Genomic DNA, 20,658 nt, shown 5'->3' with positions numbered 1-20,658 from the left:
AGTTGATCAATCAACCATTTCCAAACGTTTAAAAGCCATGGGAATGATCCGAAATTCAAATTTCGAAAAAAAACCGCATGAACTTATTCATAGACAGCAAAAAAATTATCAAAATTCAACGTGAATTTTGAGCCTCTTGAAACTTACACTTTATTGTGCTAAAATTTAATGGGCTATAAAACTGCATCCCTATTTTGCTAAAATTGAAGTTTTCTAAAGGTTCTGATTGAACAGTTGAAAATTTTGATGACAACATTTTTAAATTTTTTAAACCATTTTGAACTTTATACGAAGTTTGGAGCTTTTAGTTAAATGTTTTTTTTTGTAAAAGCATACAAAAATCTTAAAACTTGGTAATTCATCGCCCTCTTATTATTTTGGACCTATTTACTAATTTCTTCACGTTTACTGGTATTAATTTAAAAAAATAGAAGCTTAGGTTAGCATACTTCAGAAGGAATGCAATCGGAGGTTTTTGTCACTGCCGGTCTAGGTGCAAAAACTAATGGAGAATATTTTCTTTATCATTTTGAGTTTTAATATTCCTTCGGCCATTATGCTTGTGAAGGAAATTAGAGTATGCAATCGATTTCATAAATTCAATAAGTGAACATTTTTACTGATGATCAAAACAGTTTAACGAACATTTTTAATCTTGTGGTCCCAGTAGACATTTCTCTGAACATATCCATATGCAATCAATCAGAAGGCAACATAAGTATTATATTGGTGAAATAGAAACGTTTCTCGCTTTATTTCAATATTAAATTAACATTAAATTAACATAGTTATAATGATTCTTATGCAAATAGTTCCGCACAGTTTTCTGGATTATCTTCAACTCCTGGCCAATGGAATAAGTGTCCGCCTAGTCTTACTACTCATCTCGGCCGTAGCAGTAATAAATAATGCACCGAATTTTCTCTTTTTTACCTGTAGCACACGTTTGGCCTCAACAACTCCTACAAAACTGTCAAAGACCTTTTTTCTTAAGCACAATGAAACCTTTAAACCTCGCAGTAGAAAGTATGTTAGAATTTTTTCTTACGGAACTCCAACCTATAGACAAATACTTGCATCTGGCTAACAATTCATTTTATTACAAAGCTAACTTTTCAAATCGTTAATTAACAGAAACGACCTTCCTCACCCTGCCTCACATATAGAAATTAATACACGATATACTCCTACCAATTTGCGGATATATTTTCGAAGGTTGCAATTATAAGGCTTTAACAAGTTGCCGACAATCTTGCGGTAGCCAACAGTCTTGAATTGTATTGCAGTTGTAATGCCTCGTATCTATGCGAAATTGAATTGCCTTTCATACGCTTTTCTTGTCCATATTTTGTATGGATGTGTGTACACTGGTAGCGTAAAAAATATTCTGAGGATTTTCTTCTTCTAACTTCCGTTGTTCACATAACAAATAAATACAAATAAATATAAAAAATTTAATTACATATTCTTATTGTCAGCTTAATACCGGAAGTCAATTATGAAAAGAAAGAGGTGAAAACATAACCGCGGTGCAGAAATAACAGAACCTTCGTACTTTTAACGAATACACATTTGTTTATTGAAGATTGAAATAAATTACATGCGAAGAGCGTTGGGCGGCAGCTAAAATCAATGCTAAAATTTATGTAATACCTATGATTTGTTGCATTGTAGGCGGCTGCCATAGCCGAATAGGTTGGGGCGTGATTGCCATTCGGTAGTGCACAGTGATGAAACAGCGGGCATGAAATAGCAATTGAAAAAAAAAAAAGATTTTTTTAATAGCGTTCGCCCATCGGCAAGCAATGACTTGGAAAAGCTCCTCACAAAAAACCATCTGCTGTTACAACGTATTCCGTTTTGGGAAAACATCAAGACGCACAACACAATTGTTATATATATATGTACCTTAGGCCGTGGGGAGGCAAAAAAATCGCCCATTGCTCTGTGAAAATCATATTCTAGGTATCAAAATAAGAAACTTTGCCGAAGGAACCATACCTCTAAAACGAATTCTGATGTCCTTCAATTTGGGTCGAACTTTTTAGTTTCTTTTCTATAACTCACTTAAATTAATTTTTTCATTTACATATGTTCTCACTAAATAAATTTCTTAAGAGAAAAAATAGATATTATTATAAATAAATAATAAATATTATTATAAATAAATAAAAATAAAGAAAAAACATAGCCATTTAGCTGATTTTTTCATGTAAAAGCCAAAAATGGTGATATTTTGAAATTGGGGGACATCAGAATTCGTCTTAGAGGTATGGTTCCTTCGGCAAAGTTTCTTATTTTGATTCCTAGAATACGATTTTCACAGAGCAATGAGCGATTTTTAAATCGACCCGCCCTAATGTACCTATATTTAAAATTTCCAAGGAAGTGGTTTCACAATGTTGGGAACAGAGTGAATACTTATATGAATGAAAAATGCTTAGTTATTTATTTCTTTATTAAGTCTAAGAATGCGCAATCTTACAGACTACGAATAGCACAAAGCAACTTAAAACTAATTAAACAAAGTAACTTCAAAAATTATAAAGCGGAGTTTAAAAGATTAAAAAACCTTGAAACAGAAAAGTCAAGGAAACCCGGGTGATAATTTTTTCCTCGCAGAGCGACCACCATTAGAAAACACTTTTTTTATCAATTGATTTTTCGCGCCTGTTGATTCAAGTCTGTACACCTCCGAATGGGAATCACTCAGCACCCCATTCGGCTAAGACGGCCGCCAGAGGATGTTGGGGAACATTAAATCTCATTCATACCAACAAATATGGACAACTAACTGCACTAGTGATGATTTTATAAATAAAAGAAAGGCTTAAAATATGCCTACGATTTTCAAAAGATTTGATGTTTTTGAGTAGCAGACGAGAAGGATATAACGACACGAGTTCATTTAAGTTTAAAAAGCGAAGAGAGAATTTAAAAAACATATTTTTTAAATACCCCCTTCCTATTCGTGATAAGCTGCCTGACCGGTATCCATATAAAAGCAGCATATTCAAGATATAACCTAATAAATGATGTAAAAAGAAGCTCATAGGTATACGGATGAGATAGTTTTTATTTTTTTATTACTTCCAAAACAGAAGCTTTGTATCAGTGCTCCCGACACCCATAAAGATGATCCGGATTGATCTGGTGGTTGGGCTGGTTCACCTAAGGTATCACGCTAATTGATTCAATGCTACTCTTGGAAGTTATAGTAGGGTTAGCATTATCAATATTAATTGCGCTTGGGTTTGTTTGAATTAACATTTAGAGTATTCGATTATTGCACGCTTGCATTAGTGTTTGGGTTCGTAATATTTGGGGTAACATGGAATGAAGGAAATGAAAATTTTGATTATTGCGGAAAAAAGTTTAATTTTGGAAGCTCATAACTTAAGAACTAGTTAACTAGAACCATAACTAGTGACGTAGAATTGTAGCACAAAATGTTCACATTTTTGACGTATAAAACAGATCGGGGGTCATTCTCAATTCTCGAGGAACTCGAACTTTTAAACAACGTGATTTTGCTCAGTCATAATAGGACTATGAATAAGTTCGTGCGGTTTTACAACAGAGAGAGCTACTGTCGTAAGGCACAAACGTCAGTATAAGTTTTTTATTTGAAGCGTAAACAACAATATTTTTACCACACTTGAAAATGTCGAATTTCGTGCCAAATAATGTGTTTTTGCGGGGAATTCTTCTTCATTATTTTAATATGAAGAAAAAAGCAGCCGAAAGTCATCGTATCTTGGTGGAAGTTTATGGTGAGCATGCTCTAGCTGAGCGAACGTGCCAGAAGTGGTTTGCACGCTTTAAAAGTGGTGATTTTGGCTTGGAAGACGAAGAACGCGAGGGTGCGCCGCCAAAGTTCATGGATACCGAATTGGAGGAATTGCTCGATCAAGATCCCGCTCAAACGCAAGAAGAGGTTGCAAAAACTTTGGGAGTTGATCAATCAACCATTTCCAAACGTTTAAAAGCCATGGGAATGATCCGAAAGGTAGGCCATTGGGTGCCGTATGAATTGAAGCCAAGAGACGTTGAACGCCGTTTTATGGCATGCGAACAACTGCTTCAACGGCACAAAAGAAAGGGTTTTTTGCATCGAATAGTGACTGGCGATGAAAAGTGGGTCCATTAACAATCCAAAACGTCGGGCAACGTATGGATACCCTGGCCATGCTTCAACATCGACGTCGGCGCAGAATATTCATGGCCTGAAGGTTATGCTGTGTATCTGGTGGGACCAGCTGGGTGTTGTGTATTATGAGCTACTGAAACCGAATGAAACGATTACGGGGGATGTCTACCGACGACAATTGATGCGTTTGAGCCGAGCACTGCGAGAAAAACGGCCGCAATACGCCGATAGACACGACAAAGTTATTTTGCAACATGACAATGCTCGGCCACATGTTGCACAAGTGGTCAAAACATACTTAGAAACGCTCAAATGGGATGTCCTACCCCACCCGCCGTATAGTCCAGACCTTGCGCCATCCGATTACTATCTCTTCCGATCGATGCAACATGGCCTGGCTGACCAGCACTTCCGTAATTACGATGAAGTCAAAAAATGGATCGATTCGTGGATTGCGGCAAAACCGACCGAATTTTTCACAAAGGGAATCGGTGAATTGCCAGAAAGATGGGAAAAAGTAGTAGTAAGCGATGGACAATACTTTGAATATTAAATTTGTAACCATTTTACGTCAATAAAGTTTCAAATTTCGAAAAAAAACCGCACGAACTTATTCATAGTCCTATTATAAAATTTACGGATATATCAATTTCAGATACGATTGCTTTTAACCGTAGTGAGTGACTCCTTTTACGGTCAATTTCCAGGATTTGGCAAATCATGAATTATCTAACAGCGAATGCATATTAATATAATCGAAATACAAGGAAACATTGCTTAGTATTATAAAACTAAAAATAACCAATGAAATGTATACAAATATCCGCCAACAAAGAATTGTAAGAAACTCCTTTGTCCCACCATACAAATCTATAAATAAATCCACCAGAGTTTTACACGATCTATTTACACACAATAATGAAGATGTGTTAACAATATAATTATAACCCAGAGCAATTTAAAATTCTAAACGCCCTCTGTCTTCATTCACCCCGTTGCATTCACCACAAACTGCAGTATAACTGATTTTCGAAACAGAGCGGCCGGAATCCTCCCCTTTTATTTAGTCTGGCCGGGATTATACTTTAGTGCCGTAAATTGAGATTGGCGGAATCAGAGCACAATCAACCGAAAGAAAAACAAAAACGAGCGTGAAATTAAATAAAAAAAATCAATAGAATTAAATTGTAAAGCAAACATTTAAACAAATACGATTACAACTGCATTAAAATACATCCTTACTGTAAAGAGCTAGTACAAAAGGGTGGATAACCTGCTTGGAATTTGTTTACTTTATTACTTCAGTGGTTAATTGCGGGTGAAGGAGGGTGGTTTCCCGCTTAAATCGACTGTTATCGCGGTTGGGTTTCCCCATGACATAATTGTATATGTCTCAACCTTTCTTTGACATTATAGCAATTTAAAAGAATAATAAAATTGTACTTCACAACCATCGTATCAATTTACTTAAAGTTTCAAATTTGTTTGTTTATGCCTTTCACAGACCGGACAGATGGATGTACCGAAGTTTGCGCTCGACCGCAGCTCGTACCTGAGCTCCGCAGCTACAGCTGGCTCCCTCTATGAGACATCGAAGGCTGCCCAAGCGAGTGCCGCCTATAGCGCCTACTTGGATCCCAGCGTCCTAACAAAGGCCTACTTCGACTCGAAAATGTATCAGGATCGTGCTGCCAACTATGCCTTTGACATCTCGAAAATCTACGGTGCCCAACAACATGGCTCTTCGGCTGCCGCTGCCGCAGTGGCGCATCAACAGCAGCAGCAGCACTTACTCAACGGTCTAGGAATAGCCAGTTCGCACCAGAATAACGGCAACATTAATAATAACAACCATGCAACAGCGAACAACAATCTAGATGAACGGGACAACACACCGCATTTGGATAGCGGCGGAAGCACGGCTGGTGGTGGCGGACTGCCGAGTGGTGTAGGTGACTCGAAGCCGCATCTTCACTCACCAACGGACACTCAACTTGATTACTCACAATACGCACAATACGGCCAGGTTGGGGGAGCCGTTAGCTTGGGTGGTGGGGTCGTTAGTAATGGTGGTTTGAGTGGCATTGGATCAACTGGCGGCCCCAGTGCTGCTGGTGCTGGCGGCGATTTTCGGCGACCGCTCACAGTCATATTTTGACCACCATCCGTCGAGAGTGAAGAACTCAACCTGTCCATGACAAATTAGTTTTGCAAAAAGTGAGGTTTTTTTTAAAGAAAACAAGCAAATAAATCGAAATATTTCACTTGAATGGTGTGCATAAAGATACATACATACATAAATATAGATATACAAATAGATATACATAGATATACAAGCATAAAAACATACAATAATCATAGAAAAATTTACGGAAAGAGATGTGTAAATTCTACAACAATGCAGCGAAAGAAATTTGTATCCAGCCTAGGACTTTCAGTCCACAAAAACCATGGAAAATATCTTGCACTGTTAAAGAAAACGAATAATAAAAAATTAATAAAAATCTTCAGAGCATAAAAAATTCGTAAAAATAAACAAATTTCGTTCAGAGTGTGTGCCGGACAAAACATTTGCGACTAGCAGTCCAAATTTAGTTTACAAATTATATACATTTTCAAATAAATCATTGCCATTTTTATCTCTAGTGGATACTTATTAAAGCACGAAATATATAATATTTTTGGGATTTACATCGAAGGTGCCCAACAACATGGCTCCATGTACGAGTACATATGTAGCCCTCTAAATTCTATAATGAGATGAAACACTCATTTTCTACATTTAGTTAACGTAACAATGCATTTCATTTTTTTTAGTACTCATTTAAAGTAATGGGTATACAAAGAGAATAAAGGGGGTTGAGGTTGGCTATTTAGAAATATTGAAACATATAACACAGCCCCAAAAAAAAATTATTTATCGGGCGGACCAGGCTAGTCAGTTCATAAGTATTCAGGGTTTCTAAATCAGAATCTGAGGTCAGAACTTCAAAGTTGGTTCATTTTTTTTTCTTCTAACCTCAAAAAATACAAAAAAATAGAAATTGTATGAAGTTTATTATAAACCGATTGAAGTGTTAAAATAAAAAAATATTAATTACTTAAATTTCAAAATTTCAAAATGGAACTTTGTCTTTCATTTTTCATTATGTTTTATTTAAACAACATGAATACAAATCGTTAATAAAAAAAATGTATACATATGTATATAAACAGCAGTCTTCGAGGATCTTCTGCAAATCGATCAATTGTTTCAAAGACGATTTCATTTGCTCGTGCGGATTTGCTGTCTGATTTTGCCGACTGCAACTTCAAGTAAAATTTCCTTCACGACGCCATCAACCGAGCTTGTATTTTACGGAATAATATCAATCAAATTCTCTATGTGCTCAGAACATTGCATTGTATTTAATGTCTACGTCAAAGCATTAACAGTTGGTTCCAACAATGCCGAATATTCAGACTGAGATATTACGACCATTACATTACCTTCAACCGCCAAAATTTTCAACGTCTTTACGATTTCAACAAAATTTGTTTTGTAAATGCGAGTACTTCAGATTTTTGTGACCAACGAATCTTGCAGAAATGGGGTCGTCTTCGTAAAGGTGGTTCATGGAAAAAGTTTATACAATATTTAACAGTAGATACCGCATTCCTAATTTCCGATAAAACACTTATATCAATATCATTAACAACTAAGTTTATTCAATGACTCGCGCAGTGCAAAAAAATCCAAATGGTAGAACAACCATCATAGTCTTGGCCTACGCATTTGGCAGCATTAAGATCGATTTCTTTTAAAAAACAACCTAGGTTAGGTATACCTGGCTAAACTGCATAGATCTCACATAAACCACAAATGTCCGTAGTGTTACCAGTGTTGTTGGAGTCATGTGAAACATAGTTTATGAAAAATATCTTGGCTAGATTTTATGAACAGTTTTAACTTTTGTCAGCAATATCCTTCAGGGACGAAAAGTACATCAATCACAGGCAATTGTAACGACTTCTGCTTAGAGCAGAGCAGTGGCAGAGAAGGTGTTTTAACGTTACCCCTTCTTTTTCGCATAATTTACACGCCTCGTTCTGAGCCAATCCCATTTTAGCTGCGTGATATGGAGTGAGACAATGTCCCGTCAGTACTCCAACCAACATTTTTCATTCATTCTTTGCGAGTGATAAAATAAAGTTGGTTATTTTCCTGTTGCAAGTTCCTAGCATTAATTTGGCAATCCTGATTTTTTTTAAATCAAACTTTTAAACTATATTATCTTAGAAGAAGCTACAGAAATCGTTTCTGACTTTTCATCCTCGTTCTCGAAGAAATATAGGCAAATAACTTTTATGGCTCTAATACCGCATCAAGAAATGCATCTGTTTTTCTAGGAAGACGCGCGTGAACGGCATTGCAGTAGGCACAACTTGTAGCTTTACAGCTACACCTGTGAACTAAACACCCCTCCACAATCTACCACTCTCCCCGCGGAACTGCCAAAAAGGTATTATCTCATGAGGCTGGCTAGTTCAAAGGCTCGTAGCTATTGTTGACGCCTACGAAACTCCGCGCGCCTTAAATAATAATGAATATGTGTTACATGCGCAGGTTATCAGTTGATTTCAGCGTAAAATCTACAATATTTTCTCTGTTTAATATTTTAAAGGTTTCGGGAGCATAGCGTTGCATTGGAACAAGATATGATCAAAATCTTCTTCCCTCTCCGTACGGACTTGGCATTTCGGTGAACTGTCATGGCCAAAACTGTGGAGGTATTTTCTAAATATCCCCTGCCCTAAAAGGAATTGAGTTGGGTGATAGTTTGTTCACCCATGGTTCCGTCGTTAGGATGAGTATTAATTCATGCGTCCAACTATCCTTAAGTGTTATTTGCCTCCGGTCCTGCGAGTGGGCGATCGAACGACGCCTTTCTTCTGCTGCAATCTCTTAACGCATTGCTCCACCGTCATGTTGGATAGCCTTTTATAAATTCTCTTCATTTCATTTAGTCCTGTATTAGTCCTGTAATGACGAAGCAAAGTGCTTAGCCGATAGAGAGTTATTAGACTAGTTAAGTATCTATTTAAGGGGTAACACCACTGTAGAAATTTCAAAAAATTGATTTTTTTTTTATAAGCTTAAAAAATTCTTTGAACCTTTTAAAATACAGAACAAAAAGTTTCATACGTTACCGAAGTCTATTTCATAAATATTTTAATCTTTTAACCAAGCGTTAGTGACTGCTACCTAACGACTTCTCCAAATTTCCAAACTTTAAACGCGTTTTTCTCGAAACACGTTTTCTGAAATTGGCACGCAGCATAACTCAAACAATTTTAAATATTTTTAATCAGGTTTTTCACTACGTCTGTATAATAACCTTCTTAAGAGAAGAGCGTAAAGGATTTTCGATAGATTAATTTAAACGATTGTTATAATTATTTAAGTGCCGTTTTTTTAGTCCAAAATAGAGTTTTTTTCCTTCAAATGCTTGCTAATTCCACAAAAATAAATATTTTTTAAATCCCCTACGTGTTTCTCTAGCTATTCTTATCTAGATTAAGAAAAAAATGTTTCTTTGTTCCAGATTAAAATTTGCACCCTCTGTGCTGCGTGCCGCGGAGCTCCTTCAAGAGAAACCACATTACAAAAATGTCTCCAATGCCGCCAGTTTGTAAAATTTCTCGATCAAACTTTGTAGTTTTGTATTTTAGTATATAAGTAATAACTTCCCAAATTAAAGTGATTGTTTCCCCTTTCCTTCTATAGAAAAAAATTCTTTAAAAATCGTGTTTATTTTACGCGTGTACAGTGGTGTTACCCCTTAAGTTCAATGCATTAGCCCAGATCGGTGCTGCTTACAAAACTATACTATTTAATATTCTTTTGCTATTGCTAGGGTCACCTTCATTTGGGATTATTCGCGCCTTACAGGACTGCATCGAGTGCCTTCTTGAAATGCATTTGAATGGGAGTGACTGATGCTGATTAGATTTTCAGAGCCCCACGATCTACAATTTTACTTCTCTATCTATTAACAAAACATTATTGGCAATAACTTCGCTACGTCATAAAAATTGATCGTTGACAAGACTGGAATAAAAATTAACGAGCTGTTGTGTACTGAATGTATCTACATATTTACATTTTAAAGAATTCAATTATAATCTAGTACAAAAAGAAAAGGATAATTATACTAGAAAAAAAGTTATTCGTTATTTTTCTCATTCTGTAGTTTTTGCTAGTTTTAAATGGCTCAAAAGTCGCATTGATTTTTTATACTTTTTTTGTGACGGTATTTATGTAGTGTATTCTTCTATGATATATAAAAAAATTAGGAACATTTCATATTTTTAATAGTTATGGCTGGAAGGCTATTTAGAGGAGGTTCAAATGGAATTAAATCTTTGAAAAAAATAATAATAATAAAACAATATTCAATGAATTCCGAGGAAAGGCCAGAAACAAATTTCAATGCCAATGAACTGTGCAGAAAAGATTCACTGCTGAATGAATATAATTTATTAACTATTCTAGCACCTCTTCCCATTACATCCTGCGAGAATGAAAGAAAAAGTGTATAAGAATAGGAAGCAATTAAAAAAATATGTTTTAATTCAGGCGATTAAAACAGTTTAGTCCCCGATTTCTGCATAAATACCTTTATGACTTATTCCAAATCGAATTTTTTAAGTAATTGTAAAGAATGTTGGCCATACACATAACATTTATAACCAAAGCATCTTTTTATCACAATATTTTCGAGGTATAATAAATTTTAATTTGCAACTGCCATTGTGAGAAGAGGAGTGTTTTAGCAATCACTTAATTAAATTATTGGCAAAAACTAAAGAAAGAAATTTCACTCAAAAATCATTGGGAAATATTTGGCCTTAACCCTAGGTCACTAAACTTAAATCAGTGTTACTCTGCCACTAATCATTCGTCTCACAGACCACAAATTAAAAACAAGTATGTTTTTATATATTCTTTTTATATTTCAAACAAATGAGTGTAAATTAAGAGAAGTATTATATTATTTCATTTTAACTATTCATGGAAGTTCTGTTAGTGAGGTGGTGTTGCGGAAATATGTCAAATTCGCAAAAACTGCATGCGTTCGTAGTCTATTAGACGAGTGTTTAGTAATCCAGGATTAATCAAGTGAGAGGGAACCTATTTAAGAAGTATGATGTCAAAGGAGCGATTGAATGGGGCTGCACATTTTTATATCTATAGAGACTAGATTTTGTGCGCAAATTTTCGACCAGCCTGGCAAATGAGTAACGAGTTCTTGCGATTTTTTCCAATCATCATCATCATTAGGCAGCGTTACAGCTCGGGCAGAGCTTTAGCTTCATCAACTAGCCAAGTTTTTTCAATACCTTTGAATATTCCGACTTTTTTGTCTGCACTTTTAGGCTTTACAAATTACTTATACACAGTGCTAACTTCATTGAAAAACTAAAGAAATGATGACAAATAAAAAAAATTCGCACAAATATTTGACCGTTTGAGCAATGAACGAGTATTGACTATCTGGAGCTCTAATAGAGAATCAAATTCCCACGGTGGAAATAATTTAGGGAAAATTTGCTGAAAACAAGCGGTGAGTGGACATCAAATTGTAGTTTTTTTTATTTTCTTGCGACTAAATGTATTAATGTTTCCATACGGATTTGGATTTTATTTGCTTTCATTGAAAAATACTTTACTATTATTGTTGTTGTATCATTCATTTTTTAGAACTTTGAAAGATTTTTTCATTTCATTTCATTCAATCTTATTACCACACACACGCGGACAGAGAAATTTGAGTTTACAATCGATAATTTAATTGAGTTCAGGTCATAGGTAGGACTTGGACTTGGCTATTTATAGATTGCAAGTGTTTTGTCTCAGTACTACTCATATTAAGAAATAAATGTTTAAACTGGAGTGTTGTAAATAATAAAAATGTATAATATTTGTTTTGAAAAATAAACGGATATGAATCGAATTAAAAGAAATGCAATATGCTTATACTTGTTACCATCAAAACATTAACACATCTTTTATAACTTTAAGTTCCGTTTCAAATGTTACACTCCACATTATACATAGAAAGATACACACCAAGATGTATGTAATTTGGTCAAAATATTCATATGAAGCAACGCAAAAAGTAATAATGAATATCTAAGTGCCATTGGTCGCAACATCAGTTTTGCCGCATGCATAGGCCTACTTATAAGGCAGGCGATGCAAAATAAACAAACTGTATTCACCCACATCAAAATGAACAACCCGCAGATGTGTATGAATAATTCAAGAAAAATTTCTAGTTATTATAAAACAAAAAAACTTTTCTTCTCTTCCAGTAGGAAGGCAAAGTCTCATTTTAGATCATTTGATTCACTTCGCAGTTCGTTCTAATCTTTGATTTTCTGAAGATATTCTTTTTCTATTTAAAGAGTATAGGTATGTATGCCTATGGATAAGATTTTCCATTTTGGTTTGACACCTCGAGCAAATATTCAAATATAAGTAATTTCACGAAAAGGCATGAAAAAATGTAATTGCGCATCCACACATAAAACTTAGAAGGATACCTTTGTATAAAAATAATAACAACTACAAAATGGTTAAAATAAGTTAGTTATGATAAACATCTCTACATACATACATATATTCGGCTTTTTATAAAATTAAACTCTAGATTTGATGGAACTAAAAAGCTTTAAGTTCGTACGTTCGTTCTGTGCTACGAAATTTTGTTTAAATGGTCTCGATAATAGCAAGTTCAGAGGTTTTGTTGACATCGACTTAATTTTGAGATATACATCGTTGAAAAAATAAATTAAAATTTGAAAACTGCAAATCCCCGTTTCAATATCTGATTGACTTGATACACTACGCTAAATATTTCTGTTATGATTAAAATAAATAAATATTAATAATTCCGTTTTGATGTTGTTCCACAAATGAAGGTATCTTCAGTTTTAAGCCAACTCCGAACGACAGATATTTTTTAGAGGAGCTTTTCCATGGCAGAAATACACTCGGAGGTTTTCCATTAGAAAAAACGTGTTCTATAATTTTCCTGTTGCATACCGCTCTCTCGAGAGGTAGTCACCCACTCAACCATTCGGCTACGGCGGGCGTTATTAATAGTCTTATGTAAAATCTGTCGTATGAAATCATTTTTTTATTAAATTTTTTTTTTTTTTAATTACAAGTCTTTCAAGTCGTCTAATATTACAATAAGATCTGACTATTTCCCGCTAAAAAGTTTCATTCCAAAGTCGAGGTAAAAAAGAGAAAATTCGATACTTTCTTTAGTAGAACTACGGCCAAGACGAAAAATCAGAGCAAATAAAAAAAATGTTGTTGTTTCTAGACTCGAATGCAACAACACAGCAGAAACCATTGGAAACCTTGGAATTCCAATCAAATACCATGAGCAAGGAAGTTGGGGCGCGCTCTGGTTGACCAATTGTCGAAAATATCAATGAAACTATGTCGATCGTGGAATCGAACCGGCATGTGAGTTCTTATTGCATTGTGAGTACTACTCGTATTTCCCGGGAACTAAATTTTGAACAAAAAGACTGATCTCAAGAGGAATCTCGTTGTATGAACAAATAAGAAAAAACGATGTATGGCAGCCACATAATGAAATCGGTTCATTTTAGACGGTAACTGCTCATGCAGCCCGAACAAACGAGGATTTTGCTGCGTGCTCGTTGAAATTAAAAAGAGATCATCCACTATGAACAAACACCCACTTCTTATCTCTACTTTCAACGCCAGATTAGACTGAAGCAGGCAAGGGACAAGAAGCGTTCAGAGTTGGCGAATGGGAAGAACGTTGTGACGATGTCATCAAGACAAAGCTAGGCCGCACAAATATTTAGCGATGCAGCAGCTGCACATATTACTTGGATAGTAGGGTCTGCCGCGTCCATCGCATAGTTCATATATAGAGAATTACTTGATCATAATCTTTTTAAGCATTTCCAAAACTGGTATTAAAATCCGCTTCTAAAAATGAGCTAGACAAGTTTTTACCAATGGTTGGTTGGTTGGTTAAAGTGGCGATTCATCCAGAATCCAACTAATGCTTCCGCACCATTGTGTTGCCACATCCTCGTTACCAACTTATACTATATATACATATATAAATATGGACTCCGAAAAAACTGCATCAATAGTCCTTCTAGGAAACAAAAAAAAAATACTACTGTATACAGACTTATTGAAGTACAGTTAGGGACGTAAGTCTATATATATATATAATATATATATAATTGGCGCCTAGACCCTTTTTGGGTGTTTGGCCGAGCTCCTCCTCCTATTTGTAGCGTTCGTCTTGATGTTGTTCCACAAATGGAGGGACCTACAGTTTCAAGCCGTCTCCGAACGGCAGATATTTTTTTGAGGAGCTTTTTCATGGCAGAAATACACTCGGAGGTTTGCCATTGCCTGCCGAGGGGCGACCTCTGTTGTTGAGGTGGTTGAACATTTCCACTGAAATGCTCCTAATTAGTGACCAGCACCGTTTTACTACCACTATCTCGTGTGATGATGTATTTTTTGTATTGTGTATTTTTTTTTTCCAAGTCAGATGCATTTAGTGAGGTCCAAGTATAGCACCAAATCCTTTATCTCGATGTCTAAGATCTCCTTAATTTGCTGTAGGAAAGGCTTACCGAAGGATCGGAGTCCCGGACATTCACATAATTAGTGGAAAAGACTTTCCTTCGTCCCTTCCGCTTGACAGCTTCTACAGATAGGATTGAAGGGTAGATTGAGTCTTGCTGCATGATCCCCTACTTTCCAATGACCTGTAAGGGTTGCAGTGTGTTTTTTGTTGTAATACATGTATGTAGGTATTTGCTTCCATCTTCTTTCGGCTAAAATATGATAGTGTGAAGCAATGGATGCCTTTAATGTGTTCAGTGGGGTGGAGACTGCCACCGCCTCTGCTATATCTAGTGTAGAACCTTTTCTTGCTAGCTCATCCGCTATCTCATTGCTCCGTTTGTTCCTATGACTGGGAACCCATATCAGAGTAATTTCAAGTCAATGGCTGAGCAGTTCCAGCTCCTCTCTACACTGTAAGACCAGTTTGGATGAAATGTAGTTGGAGTCTAAGGCCTTAATAGCTGCTTGACTGTCTGAGAAGATAGCTACTCTTGCACCAACTTCCTTGTAGAGCTCTAGGGATTTGCATGCTTCTCTTATCGCTAAAAGTTCTGCCTGGAACACGGTGGCATAATCAGGAAGTCCAATTGACTGAGATAGGTTGAGTGGCTCCGAATGGAAGCCAGCTCCCACACCACAGTTCATCTTAGAATCATCAGTATAAATTTCGATATCGTGTCTTCCAATCACCTCTCCTTTGCTCCAATCGGTTATCGGTGGAAAACGTACAGTATAGTCTTTCTTGAAGTTGAGGTCGGGGACTGTGTAGTCTGATTCGTTTTTGAGCAGCGGGGGTCCCTGTAGGAGGATCTTACTGTGACCGTACGCCCTTGTTGTCCAGCTTCCTATGTCTCTGAGTCCCACCGCGCTACAAGTAGCTATTGTTTTAATCTGTAAATCTAATGGCAATAGATGTGTTAGTACATTGAGCGCTTCAGTAGGACTGGTGCTAAGCGTTCCTGTAGTTAAGATACACGCTGTTCTTTGTATCTTGTTTAGCTTAGTTTTGTTGTATTTCCTTTCTGTTGCAGGCCACCAAACTAGTGCCGCATGTGTTAGTATTGGCCTTACAATGGCTGTGTAGGACCAATTGGATAGTTTTGGTTGGAGACCCCATTTTTTCCCCAACATTCTCTTACACGTGTAAAGTGCTATATTGCTTTCTTTACCCTGTACTCTACATTGGACTTCCAGCTGAGCTTGGGGTCCATGATAACCCCTAGGTATTTTGCCTGTTTGGTTAGCGTGAGGCTGACGCCGTTTAGTTTTGGGAGATTAAAATTTGGCACCTTGGTTTTGTTGGTGAATAGCATCAGTTCAGTTTTTTTCGGGTTTACACTTAAACCACAGTCCGTGGTCCAATTGCTGAGTAATACCAGAGCTCCTTCCATAATCTCACTGATTGTGGTTGGAAGCATTCCTGAAACCATAAGCACTATGTCGTCCGCGTACGCCACTACTTTAATTCCCTTTCGGTTAAATTTGGTAAGGATGTTGTTCGCGACTAGTAACCACAGCAAAGGGGATAAGACTCCTCCCTGAGGGGTTCCCCTGTTAACAGAGCGTTTTATCGTGCTGCTGCCTACCTCTCCGATGATTATTCTAGTTTTAAGCATGTTCTCTATCCAATCGTTTAGACCTATGTCTGTGCCTAACATATTAAGAGCCTCAATTATGGATCTTGTGGTAACATTGTTGAAGGCCCCCTCTATGTCGAGAAAAGCAACTAGTGAGTATTGCTTGTATTCTATGCTCCTCTCAATCGCACTTACAACCTCATGAAGAGCTGTATCTGTGGATTTTCCTTTGAGATAGGCATGTTGAGATGGTGAAATCGTTGTGGCTGTAAACTTTTCCCTGAGATATACATCCAACAATCGCTCGAGAGGTTTGAGGATGAAGGAGGGTAGGCTGATGGGTCTGAAATCTTTCGCTGTATCATGACCGCGTCTACCAGCTTCGGGGATACAGATCACCTTAACCCTCCTCCAGCTTTTTGGTATATGCCCTAGCATAAGGCTTTTTCTGAAAAAGACCTCCAGCCAAGGAATCGTCGTTTCTCGAGTGTTCCACAGAATGGCTGGGAATATCCCATCTGGACCGGCTGCTTTATATGGTTCAAAGTTTTTTATCGCCCATAATATTCTATCTTGGGATGTGGTTGATTATAATGAGTGATAGTTTGGATGTTTGAACACTGTCAGTATTGCTCTCAATATATTCTGTGTTACCTGGGAAATGTGTATTTACAAGATGTTCTAGTGTGTCGGCCGAGGATTTTGTCCATTCTCCGTTATCTTTCTTCAAGAAGGAAGGGCAGGAGCGGGGCGACCGCTATTAGAAAAATGTTTTTCCTAATTTTGGTGTTTCACCGAGTTTCGAACCTACGTTCTCTCTGTGAGTTCCGAATGGTAGTCACGCACCAACCCATTCGGCTACGGCGGCCGCCAACTTATTTAACGATTATTTATAGCGTGACTATATCCGTCTAATTTAGGCAGTTGATCGAAACTCTCATTTACAGAGGAAATAGAAAAGCGTTTAGAAATAATTCTCAAGCCAGTTATCACTGCCGTGCTGTCTGCAGGCATCCCTTCGTTTCATATTTATCAGTATTGACATTTGTTTGTGGTAGTAGGTGGGCCATAATGTTCTACTAACTTTGAATGCCGTCTGATCTCTCCATCTGCATTCCGCGATTTGTAGATATTTTAAGGGAATTAAATTCATGATTGCACCCACTGATTAAGGCTATGGTTTCCGCTCAGGGTGGTAAGGCTATTTCTGCTTTGTTCCACCAGTTTAGAGGTTGTTGCACCCGAATCCAGTACCTGAATTGCAGCTCGGCTATCCGAAAGAACACCGATATTGCACTTAGTAGAGAAGTCTGCAATTAGTAGCCCACAAGCTTCCACTGTTGCCAGTACTTCCACCTGGAAGATACTGTAAGCATTTTTTCTATTTTATGTTATGAGAATATATACCAGCTCCAACAGCACAATCCATTCTTTAACCATCTGTGTGAACTGTAGTGTCGCAGTTGTTTAGTAAATGTTCCTTTCTCCATTCCTCCCGAGATGGAAAAGGACTGTCAAAATTCCTATTGAATGTCACCGTTGGGATGATGTAATCAGTCCTCCCCGAGGTAAACTGAGTTTGTCGCCATAAATAGGCTGGTATAACCATAAGTTGTTTCCCTCCAGCATGAGCTAGATACACCGACCGTAAGTCCACAGGCTGATCTTAGAATTTTACTAAGTAGTTTGATATTGTAATCTCTTCCGAAATCTTTCCACCAAACTACCGATGCGTATGATAAAATTGGTCGTATAACAACTGCCTTTTACCAATAGAGACGAGAAATGCTTCTACTGCAGAGATATATTTGCCTTCAAATCGGACAAAAAAATTTGAAGAAACAACGTAAACAACCTACAAATTTTAAATAAATTTTGAAAAATACTTTTCAGAAAACAAATAATATGTGTGAATTTAAAGGATGGGGCGTAAAATTGTATATCGCTTTGGACCATAGCTTTTCATGCTATGCCTGGGCAGTGGCTGGCTAATGGAAAATTTGAGGACGTTAGGTAATTAACTTTGGATAGGATTGGCTAATATAAATAACACGGAATATACATATATATATAGTACTACGACCATATATATACACATATATACATATATATATATATATGTGTATATGTATGTATGTATATACACAATTCTCATACACACCCCTTATTGGGTGTTTGTGATATGCGTCTCTATGTTTTTCAACAAATAGAAATACCTACAGTTTTTTCCGGCTCCGAACGGCCGATGATTTTTTATGAGAAGCTTTTTATGGCACAAAACACATTCGGAGGTTTGCCATTACCTGCTCCAGAGGCGCCCGTTATTAGACAAAATTATTTTTTGATTTGGTGTTTCAAGCCCGGGGTTTCGGGTGCTAACGAATGGTAGTCACGCACCAACCCATTCGGATATGGCGACCTCAAAATAAAGGCATATAAAAAGTCCATAAACCTAAAGTTAAAAAAACAAATAACAATCGCGACGTGTGAAACACTTTTTGTCATATTCTAGGCTACTTTAAAAAATAAGTCCATTTCTGAAAGAGGTTTGATTTTAAATATCTACATTAAAAAAATATTAAAAAAAATATGAAATACTCAAAGCGAGCGTTTTCATGATAAGTATGTACTATAAAAGCGGATTGCAAGGGTAATAGAAAGTTGAAAAGATTGCAATTCATATAGTGAAGTGTGGAGACTAGGAATATTTGGCGTATTTGGCTATGTAATAATATGTATGTATGTATGTAATGAGGTAAAATGCGGCGAAAATATTATTAATACAATTAAATTACTATTTTTAGAAATTAATGTGTATTTTAATTATAAGAAATCAATACGGACTAAGTTGTTTACAAAGTACTAGAAAATAACGAAAAAAAGTAAAAGCGCATAATAGCATTTAAAAGCAGAGTTATTAAGATACATAAAAAATATGTAATAGTAAATGTTATTAAATAGAAATGCATAGCATAATTAAAAGAAAAATTAAACACACACATTGAAAAAAAGTGATGTGAACATTGTAATTAAAATTATTATTATCAATAAAAAAAATAACACACAAACGCAGCATATTTCAAAGAAGAAATAATGGGCTTGGGCTTTGAAAAGTAGCGATGCTCTTTTAAAGGCTCGCCATAGCCACAGTGCCAACCCCAGTGTCCAAATAGGTGCGATATGTTGTGCTTGCATTTGTAAATACGTAAGTACGCATGTGCATGTGAGCGCATGTAATTAACTTAAATTAATATCAAGCCAATGTAAAATGATTGCGACAAAGGCAAAAGCAAACTTATTAACCCGCAGAGCTGCAATCGTACTCCAACAACACTCAAATCAACTCAAGTGGGCGAAAGTAAAGCGTTTTTTACCTTTATTATTCTATATTCGCTCATATTTTTTGTCCCTTCAGACGCCAACTTTGCTGGCAATGTGACAGAAATGTGAGAAAAATGTTTGGCGAGGTAAGAGAAATCTACCCTTAAATGGCTAAAATATTTGTTTTTATTTAATTGCAATTTCGTTCTTTTAGGGCGACAGTCGAAACGGAGCGAGCACTCGACGGATCGAGCAGGTAAAAGTAATTGGAAAATGGCACTAATTGCAATTTGCGCCAATTTGAACGCGCTTCAACTACTTTGGTTTTGAGTGCTTCTTACCGGAAAACTGCTACCCTAAGCGACCTACTCCCACCACTGATGCACTAACTCGTTGCAAACTGAGTAATGAGCAATTAAGTCTAATCATTTTACATACTTCGCTTCGCTGCAATTGGTCGCTTGAAAGCGTTAACGCCTCTTGGTTTGCTGAGATGGGAATGCAGAAATCTATTTAATCAAAATACATGAACATATTATATAATATATACATGCTCCTACATATGTAATATGTACACAGTGCTTACATATTGTAATTATTAATTCCACATGATTATTATCTGGGCATATAAAAAGAAGGAAGAATGCAATAATTATTTAAAATAGAATGGATTAAAACAATTTCTGGTTGGCAGCCCGAATACTGAGTTGCGGCATTTTCATTTTTCAAACAAAGTAAAAAAAAACTTAAAAATACATTCAATGTGAAATGAAAAATTATTTTCTACATAAAAATAATATAATTTTTTTAACAAACAATAAATTAAATAACAAGGTTAATTTTTTAGTACTTCTTTACTTAAAACACTTTTTCGAATTTTCTGTATTTTTTTAATCGAGACAAAGTCTAATAGAACTTTATTAGCC

The 20,658-nt window shown here is 36.3% G+C and overlaps 1 protein-coding gene across 1 annotated transcript in view; it reads left to right on the top strand.

Annotated features, from left to right (window-relative positions):
- The window catches only part of LOC129242532 (putative transcription factor SOX-15), a 76,751-nt gene extending 70,213 nt beyond the window's left edge, over positions 1 to 6,538 (top strand). The window contains exon 6 of the mRNA XM_054879219.1: positions 5,655 to 6,538. Coding sequence (XP_054735194.1) covers positions 5,655 to 6,308 — 654 coding nt within the window. The 3' untranslated portion in view covers positions 6,309 to 6,538. The remainder of the gene's footprint in view (positions 1 to 5,654) is intronic.
- Positions 6,539 to 20,658: the final 14,120 nt, after the last annotated feature.

This window comes from Anastrepha obliqua, chromosome 3, assembly GCF_027943255.1.
Source record: "Anastrepha obliqua isolate idAnaObli1 chromosome 3, idAnaObli1_1.0, whole genome shotgun sequence".
NCBI classification, from domain to species: Eukaryota; Metazoa; Arthropoda; class Insecta; order Diptera; family Tephritidae; genus Anastrepha; species Anastrepha obliqua.
Note: the sequence above shows the minus strand (reverse complement) of the source record. Positions and strands in the feature narration are given on the sequence as shown.